Source organism: Cheilinus undulatus, linkage group 7, assembly GCF_018320785.1.
Source record: "Cheilinus undulatus linkage group 7, ASM1832078v1, whole genome shotgun sequence".
Classification (NCBI taxonomy): domain Eukaryota; kingdom Metazoa; phylum Chordata; class Actinopteri; order Labriformes; family Labridae; genus Cheilinus; species Cheilinus undulatus.
Genome location: NC_054871.1, coordinates 2,116,815 through 2,140,799, shown reverse-complemented (window position 1 = coordinate 2,140,799; position 23,985 = coordinate 2,116,815). Strand labels below are relative to the sequence as shown.

The 23,985-nt window shown below is 39.6% G+C and overlaps 1 protein-coding gene across 2 annotated transcripts in view; it reads right to left on the bottom strand.

The window, feature by feature from the left end:
• patj (PATJ crumbs cell polarity complex component) overlaps positions 1-23,985 on the bottom strand; it is a 207,865-nt gene that overhangs the window by 145,989 nt on the left and 37,891 nt on the right. For both annotated transcript variants that reach the window (XM_041791897.1, XM_041791898.1), the window contains exons 12-18: positions 19,744-19,869; positions 15,649-15,710; positions 15,468-15,524; positions 12,497-12,631; positions 9,117-9,323; positions 8,956-9,036; positions 7,476-7,664 (exon numbers count right to left, since the gene is read on the bottom strand). In XM_041791897.1, coding sequence (XP_041647831.1) covers positions 7,476-7,664; positions 8,956-9,036; positions 9,117-9,323; positions 12,497-12,631; positions 15,468-15,524; positions 15,649-15,710; positions 19,744-19,869 — 857 coding nt within the window. The remainder of the gene's footprint in view (positions 1-7,475; positions 7,665-8,955; positions 9,037-9,116; positions 9,324-12,496; positions 12,632-15,467; positions 15,525-15,648; positions 15,711-19,743; positions 19,870-23,985) is intronic.

Here is a 23,985-nt window from a genome sequence, read left to right as displayed (position 1 = left end):
CGATATATTTTTTTTCAATTGTTGATTTATCAAAAGAAGTTTATTTGATGTGTGTATGCACATCTGGGCATAAGAAGGGGTTAATATGTAGTGAGCAAAGATATTTATAACTCATTTTAACTAATATCACTCATGTTTTTCAAAAAACAAAGCACCATTCTGACTTTATAACTGTGATTATAGTTCACTTTTCTTAGTGTGTACCAAGTACAACATACACAAACAACTGACATAGGTTTTCCCCCATAAAAGTAAATGATAACAGGCTGTTATGCTTAACAAATGGAGATATTTGGGGGTCTGGGTTTTTTTTCTTTTTGCTTAAGCCAGAATTAAAGCGAGCTGATGTTTGACATAAAGATTAAAAATATGCAGTGACATAAGTCATAGAGGTAGGTTAAGAATGTAAAGTCCACAGAGGTCTGTGGCTAACTTTTGTTTCTAACATCGATCAGACTGAAAGAAACCACATCAAACAGAGCAGGCAGGTATACATCTATGAAAGTAGCGATTGATCAGGACACTGTCTGTCTGATTTTGTTATTATAGCGTTGCGCCTTTTGGCTCTGGCAAGCTTTCTGCAGTTTTCAATGCCTGCTAATGCCCGCGGCTGAGGCTAGTGGCTGCTGCCGCTTCATTTTAACGTCATTAGGATGATGACTCTTAAGTGACTTATAAGATCCGTCAAGGACTTCTTTGTACTCTTTGCGACCTTTGCAGGGCAAATTCTACACACATGGTTGTGTTATCCTCCCCGTAAATACTGAACAACACCACCGTGTTGTTAGCATTTTAGCACGGGGGCTGCTACTTTCTCTTCTTCTTTGGTGCTTAATAGCAGGTCATGTACTGCAGTGCCACCTGCCGTTTCGGAATGTGTAGTCTCCTGAGAAAGAAAACAAACGCCAGCACTGCCATGCTGACAAAAATATAGATGTTATCGGGACTCGTCATAATGATATCGGACCGATAAGAATGACGTAATAATTTCCTGTTATCGGCCCAATAGTTATCGTGCACTACTAGTTATAAACTTCTTGATTATATTACACACAGTGGACAAAGGAATCTCAAGATCTCTGGAGATGGTCTTTAACCTTGAGATTGTTCATATTTTTCCACAATTTTGCTTCTGAAGTCCTCAGACGATTCTGGGCTCTTCTTTCTCTTCTCCATGCTTGGTGTGACACACACAGACACACAACACAAAGGCTGAGTCAACTTTTAGACATTCTAACTGGCTTCAGGTGTGATTTCTAGATTGCCAGCACCTGTTACTGCCACAGGTGAGTTTAAATGAGCATCACATGCTGGAAATAAAATGATTTATTCACAGTTTTAAAAGGGGGACAATCATTTTGTCCAGCCCATTTTTTGACTTTTGTGTAAAATTATTTCAATTTTGTCTTTTTTCTTCAGATTTTTTGTGTTGTTCCAATGCGCATAAATGAAATAAAAATGTGTATACCAAAAACATTTGTTTTTGCAACAATTTCTGGGAGAAAAGGTGTATTTTCTGGAAAAATTCCAGGGGCGCCAATACTTTGGTCCATGACCGTAGATGTCGGGGCTGAGTGAACATCGTACATTTTTAAAAACACATTCAAACAGGCTACTCTTCACTTATTATTTTTATATCATTGAAATCTAGATTGAAAGAGGGAAAATAACATATTTAAGCCCACTGACATGTCTGTAGACTGTAGAAGAATGTAACGTTTGGCTGTGGACACTCTGAAAGACTGTCAGCACACAGCGCTGCGACTGGGAGAGCAAATGCATTGTTGCCATAGCAACGACTCTCACGGTCACTCAGTTTAAAGTGATTTATTCCTGAAGTTCATTCACAAAAAAATCTGTCTCTACAAGATTTTGATTCTTGCATTAGCCCGTTTGATTCCTACTTCTACTATTGAATTTGTCATCCCCGGTTTAAACAACAGCAAACATTCACAGCACATTTTTGTCAAACAAAATATTCAACTTTGATCAGATATTTGCTGGTGTTTCTAACCTTTCAAAACCAGATTCCTATTTCCCTTTTCACATTTATCTCTTTACAACCCAAAACAATCCATCCATTTTTACAGTGCTCCTTCTGTTCAGGGTCATGGGGGCTGGTGACCTGACCTGCTGTCACTGGGCAAGCGATACAGAGCCAAACAACCAGGCATGCTCACACTCACACCTACGGGCAATTTAGAGCCACCAGTTAACCCAACCAGCATGTCTTTGGTGGTGTGAGGAAGCTGGAGTACCCGGAAGAGAACTTGCAAACTCTACACCAAAAGATCCTGACCAGGATTCGAGCAAGAAGGCTCTTTGATTAACTAAGGCTCAGGAGACAGCATCAGACAGCCTCAAACAAGCTGCGACCCTCAGTTCAGGGAAAGCAACTCCCACTTCCTGCTAAACGCTGGTATTCTAGAGCAGTGTGTGCTTAACTTAACACAGCAGTGTTACTATATACAGCATGACATTTTCTTCTTGTTCCTACCAACTTTAGTGAAGCCAAGCAGACCTACACACTCACTGACTAAAACCCTGCCTCCTCCCCCCTGTGTCAGAGCTGCTGTCAAACGTTTACAGTCAGCTGTGTGCTGGGACGGTTTGACTCACCATCATATCAGACTGGTTCTCTAATCTAACCGGTGTATCTGCTAAAGATGTTTGTATCAATGTTTTATTTACTGCAAGTCCAAGAAAATTAAAGAAAGCATGTATTTTTCACAAGACTGCAGAAATCCTGCACAAATTACTAAATTCTCACGAGTCTGAGGGGTCAAATCAGGACCAGAACCAGGTCTCAAACCATCCAGTCTGCAACCAGCCTAAATACAGACTGGGTCCATAAAAGAGAGCAGGAGAAGCTCACTATCAGTCCTCATGAACTAATTACAGCCGACTAATGCAGAAAAGAAGTGAATTTACAGTAAAGTTCAGCGTTAACCTGTGACATATTTAGAAGGTCTAAAGCAGCGTTACTCAACCAAAGAGCCAAACTGCTGAAAAATACCTTTGAGAGAGCCACAATCTAAGTGGTGAACAGTGGCAAAAACAGCTTTAAGTAGCAATAAAATGAGTTAAAGTGGAAAATATGGTCATAAAGGGGCCAAAATGGGGAGGGAAAGTGGAAAAAGGGTCAGAAAGTAGCAAAAATGGGTGAAAAGTGACAAAAAAATGAGTTACTGGTGGCAATAAGTGATCCAAAATTGGCAAAAACGGGAGTGAAAAGTGACTCAAACAGGCAAAAAGCTGTCAAGAGTGGCAAAAATGAGCAAAAAAATAGGAAACATTGTATTCAATGGCAAAAGGTAGCTTAAATGGGCAAAACGGTGAAAAGGGGCAAAAAAACTGAATAAAAGTCACAAAAAAGTGGAAAAAAGGGTAGAGAAATAGTTTTAAAAAAGTGGTTTAGAATGGCAAAAGGTAGCTTTAATGTGCAAAAGAAGGTGAAAAGAGCATAAATTGGTAGAAAATTGGCCAAAAAAGTGGCAAAAATGGGCAAAAAGGTAGGAAAAAGGGGGTATTTAATGGTAAAAGGTAGCTTTAATGTGCAAATAAGGTGAATAAGGTGGGATAAAAGGGGCAAAAAGTGGCAAAAATGGGCAAAAAGATAGGAAAAAATGGGTATTAAATTGCAAAAGGTAGCTTAAATGGGCAAAAAGGTTTGAGAAATATGGAAAGCGGCAAAAATGAGCAAAAAAGTAGGAAAAAGTGGTATTTAATGGCAAAAGTTAGCTTCAATGGATGAAAAGTGGCAAAAATGTTGGAAATGGGCAAAAAAGTTTCCCTTTATTAAGGTTTTCCAGGGGGATAATATTTAAAATGAAGATATAAAAGAGCCACAAATAATCACAAAAGAGCCACATGTTGAGTATCACTGGTCTACAGTCTCTCTCCTCCCTGCAGTCTTTAGAAATCAAAAATAAAATAGAAGGATAAATCTCTTCTTGCTGTATTTGCAGAGCTGTATTTTGGGTCGACTCCGTCCAGATGAGAACATCAGGTTTGTAGGAGGCCCGTCTTTCAGGTATGAAACAGTTCCCGTTTTTAAAGGTGTCAGTTTTTAGTGTAAACTGTGAGCCCGAGCGGAGACAGACAGGTCAGATCAGCTCTTCTCTTATTGCCTCCAACCATCTTTCACTCAACTCTGACAGCCGCAGAGTCAGTAACAGGAAACACTTTGGCAGCAACAACAGACCGACGTGCCCTTGGGCGAGAGATATAGAGGAACGGGAGGGAGAGAGAGAGAGGACTCTACTCATTTTATGGAAACTGTTGAAGGCTTGGTTTGCTCTGAGGTGAACCCAAGACAGTCTCAGCTTCACAGCTTCTGCTTCAATCAGAAAAAATTAGAATAAAGAAGGAAAATAAATATAAAATAATGTTTATTTAGAGTATTTCATTAACTAAGGACATTGTTAGAACTTTCTTCTTTGCTTGTTTTCTGTTTGTTTTCATTATCGATTAAATCTAGGCTGGTCAAGATTAATCCCATTATTTGCAATCATCTAAGATGCCCAACTGGTGTATTCATGTTTTTTAATTGCAAATAATCGTCCAGAGCACCTTTCAGAGCACTTAAAAAAAAAAAGCTTAAATGAGAGACTCTCCATAGGTCAGAAAGTAAATCTACCCAACTCCCTTTGAGACTGATCAATAACAAACCTGTTAATATCAAAAGTCAGTTTACTGAGAAATTTGATGTTTTATTTTGATATTTTCCATCAAAGTGTAAAAAAAGGAATTTAAGGGAGTTTTGAAAGCTGGAGGGTCCAAGTTTAGGACTGAGGCTCCAGCAGAGTCTGTAAACTCCTGGTCTTACTGACATCTGAGGTGAAAGAGCAAAAGAGTAGGAAGTGTCAGCAGAACTTTAAACTTTTAAATTTTTAAGGAACAGCTGATTATCTGTCTGTGTGTCTGTGTCTATTTGCACCCCACACTGTTGCTCCAGTTGTCCTTGATCCCTCCCAGAAGACTTCTTGGGTGTACCGGTTCAAAAATCTGTCTGATTTTTAAAAAAAATCCTAAAATATCATCATTTCCTGTGTTATAAAGCAACTGTGAAATGTCACTTCATCTTAGTGCCAACAGAGGGCATCAGAGTAATATGCAAAGTTTGATTATGTGGTAGAGCTAAGAAAGCTGGTGCAGGACCGTAACTTTGATGATTCGTTCACAAGGATGTTGGGAGATTGTTTGAGCCGTGGCATAAATGAAGACAGGATTCAGCAGAGGCTGCAGTCAAGCAGCACAGCAGCAGAATCAGGGAACAAGGTCAACCACACATGACCAAAGCCCCAGACGGACTTTAGAAAATGCTACAGATGCAGCGGAGAAAACCAACTGGCCTGCAGGTGTGCCAATGAAAAATGTCACAGCTAATGTCACCTTGGAACTCAAGCTAACCACACTGAGAGCTATTATCCACAAATGGAGAAAACTGTGAGCAGTTGTGAACCTTGTGGTCAGCCTACCAAAATGACTCCAAGAGTGCATGGACAACTCATCCAGGAGGTCCCAGAAGAACCCAGAACAACATCTAAAGACCTGCAGGCCTCACTGACTCAGTTAAGGTCAGAGTTCATGACTCAACCATCAGAAAGAGACTGGGCAACAATGGCATCATGGGAGAGATTCAAGGTCAAAACCACTGCTGACCAAGAAGAACACAAAGGCTCGTCTCACATTTGACTAAAAACATCCTGATGATCCCCGAGACTTCTGGGAAAATATACTAAGGACTGACCAGAAAGAAGAGGAACTTTCTGGAATCATAACCCTCAATGGTTTCACCCACTTTTAAAAAAGTAAAAAAGAAAAAAAAAAAACCCATGGCTGACTATTCAGCAAAAATGGAAAAAAGCCCTCACAATGGACATTCCATCATTTGCCTTTGATGATGTCATCCTTTGAAGCCTTTTTCTTTAAAAAGGATGACATCATCTTCAAAAGGTGACATCACCTTCAAAGGATAACATCACCTTCAAAAGATAACATCACCTTCAAAGGATAACATCACCTTCAAAAGATGACATCATCTTCAAAAGGATGACATCATCTTCAAAGGATAACATCACCTTCGAAAGATGACATCATCTTCAAAGGTAACCTCATCTTCAAAGGATGACATCATCTTCAAAAGGTGACATCATCTTCAAAGGATAACATCACCTTCAAAGGATAACATCACTTTCAAAGGATAACATCACCTTCAAAAGATGACATCATCTTCAAAAGGATGACATCATCTTCAAAGGATAACATCACCTTCGAAAGATGACATCATCTTCAAAGATAACTTCATCTTCAAAGGACAACATCATCTTCAAAGAATGACATCATTTCTAAAGGACGACATTCACTCATACCAACAGTCAGGCATGGTGGTGGTAGTGTGATGGTCTGGACCAGGACCTGGACCACTAGAACCATGAATTCTGCTCTCTAGCAGAAAATCCTGAAGGAGAATGTCCGTCCATTAGTTCATGACCTCAAGATCAAGCACTCCTGGTTTATGGAGCAGGACAATGATCCCAAACACACCAGCAAGTCCACCTCTAGGTGGACTAAAAACTAAATGAAGGTTCTGGAGTGGTCTAGTCAAAGTCTGGACTTAGATCTGACTGAGATGCTGTGGCGTGACCTTAAACAGGCCGCTCATGCTGGAAAACCCTCCAATGTGGCTGAATTAAAACAGTTCTGCAAAGAACAGTGGGACAACATTCCTCCACAGCAACATTCTTGCAAACATGCAAAAAAATAAGATATCAGGAGGGGGAAACACTTTTTTCACATCACTGGCTTATCCAAAAGGCCTCTATTATTCATTCATTGAATCATCAGGGAAAAAGGTGCTGTTTAAGTGAAGTTATTGTGCGTTATTATATGATTCATGTTTCAGATGCTGCCGTGCATCATGGGTAGTCACAGCGGGAGGGAAGACGTCCTGTCTGCTATAAAAACATCTCTTCCATCTTTACATCTCTATCTCACCCAGGGAGGAGCGAGAGAGGGCACCCATAAACACACTCACAGGCCTCCTAGGCAGACTGACATGGGTGTAAACCAACGGGGAGTTAACCTGGAGACTCCCCCTTCTGTCTCAGCTGGATCTGACTGAGGAGGAGGAGGAGGGAAGGAGGCAGAGGTCTTGGAGGTGAAGCTGTGCCTAAAGATAAAGTGCTGAAACAGGGCGGGGGAGAAAAATATACCAGGGTTTTCCCAAATTTATTCCCCTGACAGAAATGAGGAAAAAAAAGTCTCCATGACTTTAGGAAAAACATAAACAAATTTTAGTTTATAGAGCCTCATAGATCAGCTCCAGAGTTACAGATACCTGAGAGCAGGACCGATCCGTGCATCCTCACATTTCATTTTTGATACTGGAAAGTTGATTCGAATGTGAGGGGAGCACGGCGGCTGTGGATGTGAAATCAAACAGAAGTTACAGGAGGGGGCGTGTTTCTTACTTGATAATCCAGGATGCTGAAGCCGAGGCCTTTGTCTCTCTCCTTCTGCAGCTCTAACAACTGAATGTCTGGAGACCACAGAGCCAGCTCTCCTTCATCCTCATCTTCATCCTCATCCTCCTCATCTTCCTCCTGCTGTCTGTGGGGAGTCTTCTCTGTCAGAACCTCCTCTACAGAGGACACCGGCTCCTGGTACAAACATGAGACATCATATTTAAAATATACAAAAATATTAAATATCTGGGGCGAGGGTGGCCTGGTGGTTGGGGGGGCTCAGGGCGGGCGGCCCGGGTTCGGGTCTGGCCTGTGGCTCCTACCCTGCGTGTCTCCCCCCACTCTCTCATTCCTGTTTCTAGCTCTATCCACTGTCTTCTTCTATAAAGGCAAGGAATACACAAAAACATATATTGAAAGAAAAAATCAATTATGTATTATGTGAAAGGTTACATAAAGCTCTAGAAAACTTAAAACAGGATTTCTTATTCAAAGACCCAAAAAATAATATAAAACAAATCAAAAAAAATTTTAACTTTGTGCTGGCTTCACTTAGAAATAGGAAGCAGCAACAAATGTATTTTTTTCAAATTAAATATCTAAATCTACAGTGCATTGTAAAAATAACAGGGCTACTGCATTAAACCGAGTATTTAAATAAAAAATGTATTACTGTATAAAAGATAAATAGCATAAATAAATATCTACTCAATTTTTAACTTCAAATAAGTACAAAAATGTTCTAGAATACATCTAGAAACTATTGCAGCAGGAAGCCACTGCTGTAAAGTTTTCAAACCAAAAACTGGCAAAAGTGTGAGCTGCTTCTGAAAACACTTCACTTCCTTTTGTGGGCCTTCGCAATAAAAGCACTTTAGGAAAAGAACCACATACTTTCATTGTGGAGGAATTGTCAGAAATACGATTTATCACTGATTAAACTTAGCTTTAGTAGCAGTCAGCCTCACTGTCAGTCTTTATCGCTACTTATCTGACCTTTTCAAACACCACACCCTGCTTCTTTGAATCCTCATGGACTTAAAAAGAGTGAACTATGGGTTAAAACACCTTTAAGCGTGTGTTTAACCGCTGTAATACGAGTCGCAAAGTCGCAGGTCAGAAATTAGACATTATTTGTGTCTGTGTGTGAGTTTTTTTTTTTTTTATTATTGTCAACCATTTTAAACTCAAGGAATATCCCTGCTTTTTCCTTATAAATTTAAAACTACAAAATATTTTCCAAATGTTGCAATTTCTATCAAAAAATAGTATTTCTCTCATCAACTTTCAGCCTTCATCTGAGTCAAAATTTTGTTTTATCACTCTCAAAGAAAATTCAGATTTTCTCTCCTAAATTTACACCTCAGTCTCATATGATATTTGTTTTTTACTACTTCATTTATGTAATTTTATTTCAGCAAATATGTATGAAATTCAGTAATTGTTTTTCCTGCAGAGAGGCCCCATGAATTCAGTGATTTGTTACCTTTCTGATGTTCTGCTGGTCGCCGTCCCGCTCCTTCGGTTCAGTCTGAGTGCAGAGCATCGATGACAGCTTCAGCTCGATCTGGACAAACATGAACATTTCTGTCATTTTTATTGTCAATCCTTCATCTAATACAGTCTGAATACTAAGAATACTGTCACCTCCTCCACGCTGGGCTGTGTCGGTCTAACCGGTACAGATCCAGGCCACGGTGCTGTCTCAGGTTCTGGTTCAGACTCCGACTCTGGCTCTGGTTCCATGTCGGAGGTCGGGTGTCGGCAGCAGACCAGAGTGAACGGAGGAGGAACTTCTTTAAGGAAGGACACCACCTCCCGTCGAGTCTTCCCGTAGAGCTGGACATCGTTCACCTGCAGACAGATAGACATGCTGTCTTAACTGGGGCTGTGAAATAACCCATTTTTCAGATCAAGATTATCTACTGAAAGTAAACGTTCATCATGGCTAACTGCATGTTTAAAATCTACTTATTTTGCATTAAAAGCAAATATTTTACATCCACATTGACAGAGCCTCATACATTCTTCCCAGTGTGTTTATATAGAGAATCTAATGAACTCAAAGTGGTGTTTCATGACTATTAGATTTCTTATTTAAATGAATGAAACCTTGACTTAGAGCAGCGATACTCAACGTGTGGCTCTGGAGCCACACGTGGCTCTTTTATTTCTTAATTTGAAATATTATTCCCCCAGTAAACCTTAGAAAAGGAAAACTTTGACCTCAGAAGTTAAACACATTAATCAGTTTGTTTCCCAGACTTATACAGAAAGCTTGAACTGTCAAACATAACTGTCCCATTTTGCCACATTTATCCCTTTTATCACATGCCCTTTTTCACCATTTTGTGCCACTTTTCACCCAATTAAGCTAGATTTGCCATCAAAAACACCTTTTTCCTACTTTTTTGACCATTTTATCCTTTCCTTGTTGCCACTTTTCCCCCATTTTTGCCCTTTTTCACCATTTTTCACCACTTTTTGCCCATTTAAGCTACCTTTTTGACAGTAAATACCACTTGGCTCATAATTTTTGCAACTTCTTTTAGCCCCTTTATCCCATTTTTGCCATTTCTCACTATTTATTGCCCATTTAAGCTAACTTTTGCCATTAAATACCATTAATTTCCCATTTTTTGCACTATTTTGCCTTGTCTGCTTTTTGCCCATTGTAGTCATTTTTCTCTCATTTTTTTGCCACATTAATTTATTTTCATTGCTACTTCAAGCTGTTTTTGCCACTGTTCACCACTTAGATTGTTGCTCTTGCAAAGGTATTTTCAACAATTTGGCTCTTTGGTTGAGCAGGGTTGAGTAACATTGGCTTAGAGCTAAGCTACAGCTTCAAAGTGTCCTTTCTGAAAAATACTACTCATTAAAACTGTTAAATAGGATTGCATGTACAAAATGACTCACTGACATCAATGTTAATGTGACAGCATTTGCATTTACACGTTTAGCTGCTTTCTCCATTTAAGTAAACCAGTGAAGGTTAACTACTAAATTAAGAGATTTCCTTAATAAACTGTTTTTGTTATGCTTTTTACTTTGTAATTAGTTCTGTCTTACGATAAAAGAACTTTATTTCCTGTTTGGATGAGACTCTGCTTTTATTTGAAACCTGTGGTAGATCAAAAGGTGCAGCTGTGGGCAGTAATACAGTAATACCACATACCAGGGAATTAAAAATAGCCATGATATTGCTTTATTTACCGTCATAAAGACAGTGCTGCATAATGAGCAAAGATTTTTACTAAATGTCGTCAGAATGTTGGTCTGTTTATGGTAGATGTAGCACTGCATGTGAATAAAAATGCTATAAAAGTGATGACAGAACTCCTGCTAATGATGTTGGGTTAATTTGTCAAACAAGGGTCAAGGAAAAAAAATAAAATGCTCATATATAATATTGCCAAAAGTATTCACTCACCTGTCCAAATAATTGAAACCAGGTGTTCCATAGGTGTATAAAATCAAGCAACCAGGCATGCAGACTGTTTCTACAAACATTTGTGAAAGAATGGCTCGCTCTCAGGAGCTCAGTGAATTCCAGTGTGGTACTGTGATAGGATGCCACCTGTGCAACAAGTCCAGTGGTGAAATTTCCTGGCTCCTAAATATTCCACAGTCAACTGTCAGTGGTATTATAACAAAGTGGAAGCCACTGGGAACTACAGCAACTCAGCAACCAAGTGGTAGGCCACGTAAAATGATGGAGCGGGGTCAGCAGACCATAGTGCATAGTGCGCAGAGGTCACCAACTTTCTGCAGAGTCAATGGCTACAGACCTCCAAACTTTATGTGGCCTTCAGATTAGCTCAAGAACCGTGGTAGAGAGCTTCATGGAATGGGTTTCCATGGCCGAGCAGCTGCATCAAAGCCATACATCACTAAGTGCAATGCAAAGCCTCGGATGCAGTGGTGTAAAGCACGCTGCCACTGGACTCTAGAGCAGTGGAGACGCGTTCTCTGGAGTGATGAATCGCGCCTCACCATCTGGTAATCTGATAGACCAGTCTGGGATTGGTGGTTGCCAGGAGAACAGTACTTGTCTGACTGCATTGTGCCAAGTGTAAAGTTTGGTGGAGGGGGGATTATGGTGTGGGCTTGTTTTTCAGGAGCTGGGCTTGGCCCCTTAGTTCCAGCGAAAGGAACTCTGAATGCTTCAGCATACCAAGAGATTTTGGACAATTCCAGTGCACAAAGCAAGGTCCATAAAGACATGGATGAGAGAGTTAGGTGTGGATGAACTTGACTGGCCTGCACAGAGTCCTGGCCTCAACCCCACAGAACACCTTTGGGATGAATTAGAGCGGAGACTGAGAGCCAGGCCGTCTTGTCCAACATCAGTGTGTGATCTCACAAATGCACTTCTGGAGGAATGGTCAAAAATTCCCATAAACACACTCCTAAACCTTGTGGAAAGCCTTCCCAGAAGAGTTGAAGCTGTTATAGCTGCAAAGGGTGGACCGATGTCATATTAAACCCTATGGATTGAGTGGGATGTCACTTAAATTCATATGCCAGTCAAGGCAGCTGAGTGAATACTTTTGGCAATATAGTGTAGCTTTGGTGCTTTTCCAATTTCATGTGAGGGACCAGACGGCTTTTTTTTAAATCTACCGCTTTAAAAAGACTCCTTTACATCTTATAATTCACCTCATAATCACTGTTTTTCTTTGCCAACCATTCCCTGTGTTTTTCATTTTGGAGCCAAATTTCAATTAACTTGCATTTTATCATCTTCACCTCTTCTCTTTGGCAGTCTGAGAGTGTGTGCATAATACACAGCCTTAAAAGCTGCCATGAATGCTGTGATTATCGACACAGGAGTCAGAAACCCACAAAAAGAGAAGTAAAACAATCATACGCTGATAAATAAACGGAGTATCATCCAGACACATCTCAGTGAAATTATGTCAAAGGTAAGACCTCCCATGAAAACTTTTCAACACATTTTATGACTTTAAATTTTAAAAACCTACCTGATGACTTTATAAGGGTTGGTAAGAACCCTGATTTACCTCAAGGAGCTCATCCTCCGGTCTCAGGACTCCATGTTTTTCTACGGGGCCCCCAGCAGCCAGAGAGGAGATGTAGTGATGACCGTCGAACGAGTCCAACTCCACGCCGAGACGAAGCATGTGGATGGGCAGCAGCTGTGAGCAATAACCCAGATATTTGGAAAGAAAATGTGAAATATGGACCTATTTTGGGTCCAAACAGTTAAGTCCAATACACAGAGGAAATTATATTCCTATCAGGAGTGTGTGACAGGAATATTTGCATGATTTTCTTTTGTTTACCTCACTGAATTAAGCTTGTTAGCTTGCTTTACAGTGTGTATAATCCATAATAATATCACCCACATTCTAACCCCTAAAATACAGCAGATACTCTCCGGTCCGTCAGGGCTGTGCTGCAGTTTGACTGCATGCCCGCCATCCGTCAGCACCCACAGACAGCAGTGCAGCACAGAGCAGCACCGCTGGACTGCGAGGAGTTTCCCAGTAGTTACAGGATCACACCTGACCAGGCGAGGAGAAACTAAAGTGCTATAAAACATAACAAACACGTGAAGCTATTGTTCTGAGCTGCAGGAGTGGGATGAACTTGCTTGGATTTGTCTGTGTTTTGTCCTTTCATGTAGATTTTTGTGCTTCTACCACATGTCAGTAACCCTTTATAAATAAATGTGCTTCCTCCTGCTCCTATGACATGTTGACTTCAGGCTCTGCTACACCCCATTATGTAGCGAGAGGATATATGGTCCTGTGTTTGTCTGGTGTCAACACAGTGTATTTTATTCTGAAATTTAAGTTGATATTTTAAATTCCTGTCCTTTTTGATCTGCTCCGTACTGAAAAACAGGGCTCTGTTATCCAGCACAAAATAATGTGCCCTCCCCCTCCCTCGAAAATGTCCAAATGGTATAGTCCAGCGCTGCAAAATAATGCAAGTAAATTTAATTTAGCCGCTGTAAAATATTGCTCATAAATCAGGAAATTATGGATCAAAAATACATTTAAAGGTCACATATTTCACCCTTTTAAGACAAGTTTGTATCGGTCTCAGAGATCTCCAAATCATGCTTGTGAAGTTTGTAGCTGAAAAACACTCCAGTTTGGATTTTTGCATGTTTAAAACCCCTCTGTTTTGGCCCTGCTCAGAACGAGCTGTCTGTGTCTGCAGCTTTAAATGTGACTGAGCTGTCTGACTCCGCCCCTGATCACGTCCCTCTCAGGAAATGGATGCGGCTTAATGGATGTGGCTCTCCAATGGGCGGGACTTTCTTCCAAAAGGGGAGGCCAAACTGAATTTGGGGGCGGGGCTGACTCCCCACATGACATCATGAGGGGAAAATCGGAAAATGGCTTGTTTTAGCACGCATGTTTTTATCATCTTCGTCTTTTAATCAAAGTCAAGTCATTTTTATCTTTTAATGATTTTGAGAAGGTTCTGCATGCTTTTATCAAATACTGTCTCGATTATTGTAATGCACTTTATTTTGGTGCCAGCCACACCTCTCTTAATTGTTTACAGCTAGTTCAAAACGCCGTAGCTCGTCTTTTAACTGGTTGACGTAAATATGACCACATTTCCCCCATTTTAGCCTCTCTTCTCTGGCTTCCCCTGGGATTTAGGATTGATTTCAAAATTTTGTTATTAACTTATAAGTCTCTAAACGGGCTGACTCCTCCCTATCTTTCTGACCTTTTAAAACCCTATATTTTATCTCGGACTCTCAGATCCTCTGACAAGTGTCTTCTGACCGTCCCAAGGTCAAGGTTGAAGCTCAGGGGTGACCGAGCCTTTTCAGTAGCTGCGCCAAAGCTCTGGAACCTTCTTCCTCTTCATGTTCGACTGTCCCCCTCGCTGCCTGTCTTTAAATCAAACTTAAAAACGCGTTTTTACATCCTGGCTTCTGGCTCTGCTTGAGAATTTGGCTTTTAGTCCTTTCTGCTTTTATGTCCTCCAGTTTTTACTTTGGTACTGCATCTGTGTTTTATTGCTTGTTTTATTGTTTTTAATTTTTACTGTAGAGCACTTTAGTCAGCATTTAGTCATTTTTTAAACATGCTTTATAAATAGATTGGATTGGATTACTGAAAAACGAAGGTGGAGAGGAATTGTGGACAGGCCAGGCACGCATTTTTTCATAAAGCCTGAAAAAAGTTTATTTTGCATAATAATGCACAGACATTTGCAAAAATGGTGCAACATTTGTTGCTTGGCTAGTTAAATGGGGCCCTGTGTAATATTCATACTGGGGGCCCAAAATCCCTAGCTACGCCCCTGGAAAGTTGTGCTCTGACTTGTGTCAACATGTAGGCAGAACTGTTCGATTCACAGCCGTCAAACGCTCGCCAATACAAAGCGCCACACTCCACTTGACTGCTTTTAAAATAAAAGGTCTAGATGTCTTCACTTTAATAAGAGAAAACCAACATTTAAAAGGCAGATAATTTTGCTTTTAACAGATGGACGGCGAGCATGCACCTGACTATGGTATGATGTTAGGACTCAGTGTTGACTATAAAGAGACTACACCACAGCCAGCTAACTTTAACATCACTAAAGTTCTAACTCATATTTGGAGCTCTTACCTCTTCTAGAAAAGACTTTCTTTTTGATATAAACAAAAAATACAAAGTTTGAGTCAGAGTACCGTTAGCTTAAACACACCGTAGATCTAAGGAGGATCATCTTTGACCTAGAGGTCAAAGATAAGCACTTCTGTATGTAGTTTACGTCACAGAAAGAGCAGTAAAATCTCTTAAACTTGTGTTTACCACAGAGCTTATTTCAGGCATCTTACTAAAAACTTCCCAACAATCCCAGAGACTTCAAGACAATTAAACATGAAGTGCTAATGTGAGTTTATTTCTGGGTTTTAGGATCCCTAACTGCAGCTCTGTTAATGCATCACCATCCTCTTACATACTAAAAACACACAAGACAACTTTGACCAAGATTAGTAAAACTGTTTCTCACTTTCGAAGATTTCTGCAGCTCTGCATCGTCTTCAATGACAGGATCCAAGTGAACCACCTAAAAAACACACAAAAAAACAACACAATCCAAAGATTCATGTGTGCAAAGCATCAAAATATTTGATAACAACCATGAAAAAGCAACAGCATCAATATAAAAGTGTAAAAGTTTATCATCTTACCAGAACTTCATACTTTGGCCCCAGAGCCTGCTCCCACTTCTCCCTCAGCTCTGCATCTGTAGCTGCACAAACACACAGTAAAGAGGCTGTGTAAGCAGGAGAGCAGATGTAAAGTTACAGTCCAGCCATTAAAACATTAAAACACAGCAGCTTCCTGCAGCTTCTCCATGAAACGATCAGCACTGACACACTCGTACACAAACAGACACAAAGTAGACAGTTGCTGTGGTACTGCAGCAAAAACAACAACGTCAAAATAAGAGAGACAAAACAGTACCCAGGACATCAGCGGTGTACTTTTTAGTCACGTTAGCTCCATTTCTGACACGGTAGGAGCAAAAAATAAATAAATTAATGAGGTAAATTTTTTTTAGGTGTTCGTTCAGAACAGTATTTGTGTAAAGACAACAAAACTGTACCAATAAAAGCAGTGATGGGTAGAGAACTCTAGCTAGGGCACTGGCAGTCCAGCTATAAGGACGGTCCTCAACCACAGAGACGACAGTGGTCCAACAGTAGTGGACAGTAAAAAAGGTAAGGTAAAACTAAGGTAAAGTTTTGAGTATCTGGACATTTTTCAATGTTATTTTTTGGGGAAAACGATTGCCTCTGCTCCTCTACATTTAAAGGCATATTTCAGTATTTTTAAAGTTGAGTCTTTGAACTACCTAGCAGTAGAAGTGGTGGCAAAGACTCACGAACAAACTGATCAGAAACCTTTCCGACTGGTGTGTGGTCCATCAGGATGACTTCCTCAAGCCCCGCGATCAGATTGAAGTTGGTGGCGATGGCTTTAAGCCGTACAATGTCATCACTGCTCTGGACATGGACGCCATGATGAGTATGATCTATGCATGGCTGGAGAATAGGGCTGAACGATTTTCAAAAATAATCTAATTGCAATTTTTTCCCCCAATATTGCGATTTAATATGTGATTATTATTTGGTTCTTCATCTTATGTATTTTTCAAATTCAAGCATGCAGGAGAGAAAGAAGAGCCAGGAATCTTCTGAGGACATTAGAAGCAAAATTGTGGAAAAATATGAACAATCTCAAGGTTAAAGACCATCTCCAGAGATCTTGAAATTCCTTTGTCCACTGTGTGTAATATAACCAAGAAGTTTATAACCCATGGAACTGTGGCTAATCTCCCTGGACGTGGACGGAAGAGAAAAACTAACAAAAGAATGCAACACAGGATCATTGGAATGGTGGATAAACATCCTCAGTCAACTTCCACACAAATTCAGGCTGTCCTGCAGACTCAGGGTGCAAAAGTGTCAGCTGGGACCATACATGGTCATCTGAATGAGATGAAGCGCTATGGCAGGAGACCCAGGAGAACCCCACTGCTGACAGAGAGACATAAAAAAAGTCAGACAGGAGTTTGCAAAAATGTACCTGAGTAAGCCTCAATCCTTCTGGGAGAACATTTTGTGGACAGATGAGACTAAGGTAGAGCTTTTTGGAAAAGCACGTCATTCTAGTGTTTACAGAAAACAGAATGAGGCCTACAAAGAAAAGAACACAGTACCTACAGTCAAACATGGTGGAGCTTCAAGGATGTTTTGGGGTTATTTTGCTGCCTCTGGCACTGGGTGCCTTGACTGTGTGCAAGGAATCATGAAATCTGGAAACTATCAAAAGATCTAAATCCCATTGAAACTGCTGTTGCAAGAAGCACCCTTCAAATCTGAGAGACCTGGAGCAGTTTGCAAAAGAAGAGTGGTCCAAAATTCCAGCTGAGAGGAGTAAGAAGCTTTTGGATGGTTATAGGAAGTGATTGGTTTCAGTTATTTTTTCCCAAGGGTGTGCAACCAAATATTAAGTTGAGGGTGCCAATAATTTTGCCCGGCACATTTTTTGACTTTTGTGTAAAATTATGTCCATTCTGGCTTTTTTCTTCAGATTTTTTGTGTTGTTCCAATGCACATAAAGGAAATAAATATATGTATACCAAAACATTTGTAATTGCAGCAACTTCTGGGAGAAATGGTATATTTTCTGGAAAAATTCCAGGCGTGCCAATACTTTTGCCCAGGACTGTACATTCAGTTTGAAACATTTGACCATTTTATTGCAAAATGGAGTTTTACATGGCAGAGAAAGCTCTGCTCGAAAGATTCTCAAACAGCTGCTTTGACTTTCAGACACAAGTTTATCTGGCTTTTTAATTTACATGTTTTTGCCTCTGCAACCCATTTTTGTCACTTTTAATTACTTTTCACAATTTTCTTTACATTTTTACCTCCGCCAAGTAGGTTATGTTATCCGCAGGGTTTGTTAGTTTGTTTGTTAGTTTGTTTGTCAGTCAGTCAGTCAGTCAGTCAGTCTGTTTGTTTGTTAGCAAAATAACTCAAAAAGTTATGGAAGGATTTTGTTGAAATTTTCAGGAAATATCAGAAATGGCATACGGAAGAACTGATTAGATTTTGGGAGTGATCTGGATCCAGGAATTTTTAAAAGGATTCTTTAATATTGGGAGATAGGGCTAATGGCGGAGGTCTGCCCTCTCTGAGTGCTTTTCTAGTTTGTCTTGTCGATTTGTATATAATTTTTTTGCCATTTTAATCCCATTGTTGCCTCTTTTGAACCTTTTTCACCACTGCTTTCACAAGTTATGCCACTTTTTTCTACACCTATTTCATTTTTTCCATGTTTAAATTATTCCACCAATCACATGGCCCCATCAGAATATTCAGTGTCTCAATCGGGGACTTTATCAGTTGAATTCAAGAAAAAGCTATGCAAGATCTCTTACAGGACATTTAAAGGTCATGTGACACCTGTGTTATGGTGGGTCCTTATGGGTTAAATCTGAGTGGGCATTCATGAGAGGAAAATCTCTAAAAGCTTTTTGAGATATTTTGCTCACAAAAACAGCCGGACAAATGGATGGCAGACCTAAAAACATGCTTGCGGCTCTTGTTTTTGCCAGCGTGCAGGCAGGAAAAGTTGTCTCATGTAAAAGTCTTGTATCCAGATTCTCTCAGTTGCAGGCGAATTAAAAGAGCAGCAGATCTTCTGATCCTAACAGTGGTGTATTTATGACATTACACAGCTGGTAGTTTTGCAGCAGAGCAGAAGAAAAGCTGTATTGTAGTCGTGCTGCAGTAAAAACACTCAGCACCTCTCTGCTGCAGGCTGACCGTCACCTCATTGGAATTCACCGGTTAGAAGCAAAAAACTAAATGACTCGAATATAAACTGTAAAGTAAGCAACTTCAGCTGTGTGTGTGTTTAATGCTGCTGCACACACACCCGAATGTCCCAGCAACAATAGCTCCTTAAATCAGAGCAGAGGAACAGGGCTGTGCAGCAGTCTGAACATGAAACACTGACAGTCGCAGCAGATTACCGCCCGGCTCGCCGAGACAAACCGTCTGCTCAGCCGTCACTCTGATCCAGGGAGGAAACCCAAGAAAAACACCTCCATGTTCTCACAAATCTCCCCACATGTTGAGGGATTTTGCAGCAGGTCTGGCCGTGTAACAACAACAGCCTCTGATTAAATTAGCATTGCTAACCTCGGCCTTCACAGAGCAATTAATCTGCAGCGTTTGGCTGAATAAACAGGGTAATACATCGCTGCGCCGCTGTCAGACAGCTCGGACACTTTACATCTGTTGGCTGGGAGCAGGCAGACGGCGTGCTAAGTGTTAGCGTGGCGTTTTGGCCATTTAGCAAAGCTAATGAGGAATAAAAAGAGAGGAAATAATTCAGAGAAGAGGGCCGTTAGAGGCCTGAGGAGGTTTAAAGATTAAAAGTTTCTGCTGAAGTTATGAGTCCTGGTTCACATGAATGCAGATAGGATTAACGTTGCAGGCTCGTTAGAAAATGTCTGATATTTTTCACTTTGCTGAGGAAATAATTAGAGTAAATAAGCCTTAAAAATAAGAGAAGAAGAGTTTAAGTCTGCAGTTATAACGAGGCAGTTAACTTTTAGACAGCAGATGTTTTTGGCCTTGGATAGTGCTGGGATACCGAAGGAGTTTCTATTAAAACCTGTTAAATTCTGGTCACACGAGTTCATCAAAAACATTCACAGTTTCTGTGTGTTATGTTTAAATGTTTATTTCATGGTAGGTGCTCACCCCTTGCTAGCTGTGCTGTGTTGAGGTACGATGACTCCGGTTTTGGTGCCATGTAGTTAAACCCGTATGAGCGAGCTTTCACATCCGACGACCTCCTCAAAGACACACGAGACGACTCCCGCTCCACTGTGACACACACATGCAAAAGAGACACAAGAAACGGTTCATCATTTGTACCTTTCCTCTCTTTTACCCTCTATTCTCAGCACCATGGTGCCGTTCTCTGAGGATGAAAAGTACTGAATAAGAAATGCTTTTAGCCACATTTGACCCTAAAACGTCTGAGAGAGAAGGTTCTGAGATGTTCCTGTGTATTTGTTAAGTTTATAAACTCGCCTGGGTGAAAGAGAATAAGGTTAATTGTATATTAATGGAGGTTTGTCAAACTGGAGAGTAGGGCTGGGCAATTAATTGCAAATTAGATTAAATCACAATATGATCTTCTGCAATTTTCAAATCGCAGAAGGTGCAATATTTCTTTTACCTGAAATCTGAGTTAAAATATCGGATCAAAACTTTTTTGCAGCAGAAACGTTACGCGTTACATATCATGCAATCATTCTAGTGGCATGTTTTTAGAATAGTGTACAAAAAAATCCTATTTTCTTCATTTTTTTTAAATGTTTTTCTTGTGAAATATGAGAATAATTTATGATTAACATTCCCTTTAATACAACAGATTATACCTAATTGGCAAATGAGTCAAAATCATCAAGATTTGATTTTTTTTTTTTTTTTTTTTTTTTTCAAAATTGTTGAGCCCTAGTATAAACGAATATTGTGTTGGTAATAGTTTAGAATGGCTGTTGCTTCTTTTTGTTGGAAAATACATGAGATGAGGACCTTAAGAAATAATCGCGTATTAAATCGCAATCGGAATATTGGGTAACAAAATCGCAATTAGGTTATTTCCGCAAATCGTTCAGCCCTACTGTAGGGGTGTCAAACTCAATCACAGCAGGGGCCGGATTCTGGATTCAGGTCTAACCTGAGGGCCTAGCAGGGTCAACATTTAACCATAACTATCAACCTCATTTTCACCAGGAATAAAATATGAAAAAACAGCACTGATGATAAATCATTTGGAAATTCAAAAAAGTAAAAATGATAAGTTTAAAGGCTCAAATCTGAGATAAAAGTCCAAATTTATTAGTTCAAATGATCAGAACATGATATTAAAAATAGAAAAATAATGTTTTTAAAGAGCAAATATATGACCAGAAAGTTGAAATCATAAGTTTGAAAGGTCAAGATATGAGATCAAATTTAAAATCATGAATTGAAAAGTCAATTATGTTTTAAAATTCTAAATTGTGAGTCTGATAGGTCAAAATATAGGATTAAAAAGACAAAAATTAGGAGTTGAAAATGTCAAAATATGAGCTAGAATTCAAAATGATGATTTAAAAATTTAAAAACATGATTTAAATTAAAATTGGGAGTGTAAAAAGTCCAAAATATGATATAAAAAGTACAAATCATGAATTTAAAATGTCAAAATATAAGAAAAAAATTGAAATCAAGTTTTTAAAAGTCAAAATGTGGGATTAAAAAGCCAAAGCAAGGAGATGAAAAGGTAAAAATTTGATTTAAAATATAAAATTGGGACTCTAAAAGATAAAAATGTGACATAAATTCCAAATTCTGAGTTGAAAAGGTCAAAGTATGAAATGAAAAGTCAAAATCATAAGTTTGAGTCGCAATCTTGGGATGCAAAATTGAAAATATGAAATAAAACACAAAATATGTTTTTCCCCCACATTCTTGACTTTTTATCTAATTTTTCTTACTCTTTACTCTTACTTAATCTCTTTACTTTTCAGATTTTTGTGGTTTAACAAGGATATTTTAAATAATCAAGTTGAAGTTTACATTTTTGTACTGGAGGAAATCTGCAGACCTCATACTGGTGGGCCAGTTATAACACAAATATGTTCTGATCTCGCGTTCCACAGGTCGGATTTGGCCCCCAGGCCTTAAGTCTGAGGTCTGCAGATTTCCTCCAGTTAAAAAAGGTAGACAGAACTGTAAAGATATCAAATATCATTAAGTCATAAAAATGTGAAAAAAATAAAGAGTAAAAATAATTAGACAAAAAGAAACATGGAAAAAGAAATTCATTTGTGTTTTCATTTCATATTTTCAATTTTGCATTGCATAATTATGACTTCAATTGATTATTTGGGCTTTTATTTCATATTTTTACATTTATTATATTGACTTTTAATCTCATATTTTAACCTTTTCAACTTATAATTCTGACTTTATCTACTAATTTTAGCTTTTTCAATTTTGAATTCTGAATTTTTATATCATATTTTCACTTTGTAAATTTATTATTATTTTTAATCTCACATTTTGACCTTTTCAATTTATTATGTTGACTTTTTATCTTATACATTGACATTTTAATTTTTTTTCTGATGTTACAATGTTACAGACACTTTAATCCAAAGTTTAGGACCTGACTGGGATTCGAACCATAAATCTTCCAGAACAAAGTCAGCAGGGTAACCCACTGGGGGTGTTTCTGATTCTTGGGGGGATTGTAGACAGACCAGGGACACACATTTTTGTTAGAAAAGCCTAATAAAATTGATTTTTGCATAATCTGTCCCCTTTAAAAGGTTTATGCTTGCTACAAAGATTGTGTGGTTTCACGTTAAATTCTGTGGTTTTCCTCCTCAAAAGTTAACTTTTCCTTGTCAAAGCTGCTGTTGCAGCTCTGTGACCCTCTGACCTCCCGATGACCTTTTGCTTGTGCTGCAGGATGAGACGTAATGTTGTATAGATATGGTGGTATTTCTTATCAGGAGTCTGTGCACTGTGTTGTTTTTTGAAGCTGATCGGTTGTTTTGCACGTTTTTCCTGCTGTTTGGATCGATCTGCTCTACGTGGATTGACGTAAATTCTGTGTTTCTCCAGGAAAGTGGAGCGCCACTTCTGGGATGTGCTGGAGCTGGATGGGAGCGGGCAGTGGAACTGCTCCGATTGGCTAATGAGGGAGCGCTTTGCTTTAGTGCGTGGTGCAGCTGTAGTATGTGTAAAACGGAGGTAAGGGGTGGACTTGAATAAGGGCATTGGAAATTAAGACAGGGCGTGGCTTGATTTAAATTTAGACAGTGTGCAAGAATTCAGCTACAAACTTGAAAAATTAAAGAAGAAATTCCCCTCTTCTACTGTCTCCCCATGGTTTGAATCTAAATTGGTTTTTCCTTGCATCATATTTAAGTTTAAAAGTCTGGCATCATGACAACCCCTCTCCACAGTTTCCATTCCCTTGCTTCAGCCCTTTAACATCCCGTGTTCGGCTCTCTGCAGGTTGAGGACGCTCTGACCTCCTGACTCCTGGTTAAAGTTGGAGATGTGTAAAATTGCAGTTTGTTTTGCTGTCATACTCATCAGAAGTGCGTGCAGATAAGAGAGCCACAGAAGTGACCAGAATAAAACCAAGCGAGACTTCCGGCTGAACTCAGCGGCTCATTGTTTTTCTCAGTAATGAAATAAAAATGGTCTGCGGCAGATAAGAGCTGCTCTCCTCTTCCTTTTTCTAAAACTCTCTTGTTTCTCTCTGGCCTGCAGGCTGACCAGAGCAGGCCGCCGGCCGATCGCAAGACAAAAAAATGACCCTGAACCGGGTGAATTAATCTTTCACTGGTGGAGGAAGAATCGGAGTTTCAGTGCAGAGTTTGGGAAAATTACAGCCGGTTGAAAACAAATTTGTCATCTTAATCTGAGAGAGGACAGAGGCAGAGAGGCTGAGACACAGAGGAGAGGAGGAAACAAAACTCTGGTAAGTTTAACACTGAGAGTTAACTTCTTCAACACAGGAGAACGTTACCGCCGGTGGTCCTCTAAGTACTGAACTCTTCATTTCAAACTTTCACCGTTTGTCTGCACTTTTGCTCATTTATTTAAAGATTTCAGTGAATTCAAATCATTATTAAAAGAATTTTATAGTGCAGAGAATATTCACATCCATCTGTGCAAATGTGGAGGGTGACTGGATCATTGAAACATTGAACAAGGCTATAAATGAGAGGGATGATGTAGAGTTTAAAGAGCAGTCCAGTTTGGAACTGTAAAACCTGATCCTGCTTGCTCTTCAGCCAACTCTACCCTAACCTGGTAAGTAAGGTTGTAAGCAAGCCTCCAGCCTCTCTAAGCTTGGTACCCGAGCAGAAAGACACCACAGGTTCTTTATTTTAACACCGGTCTCTGACAGTGAAAACAGGAGTGACT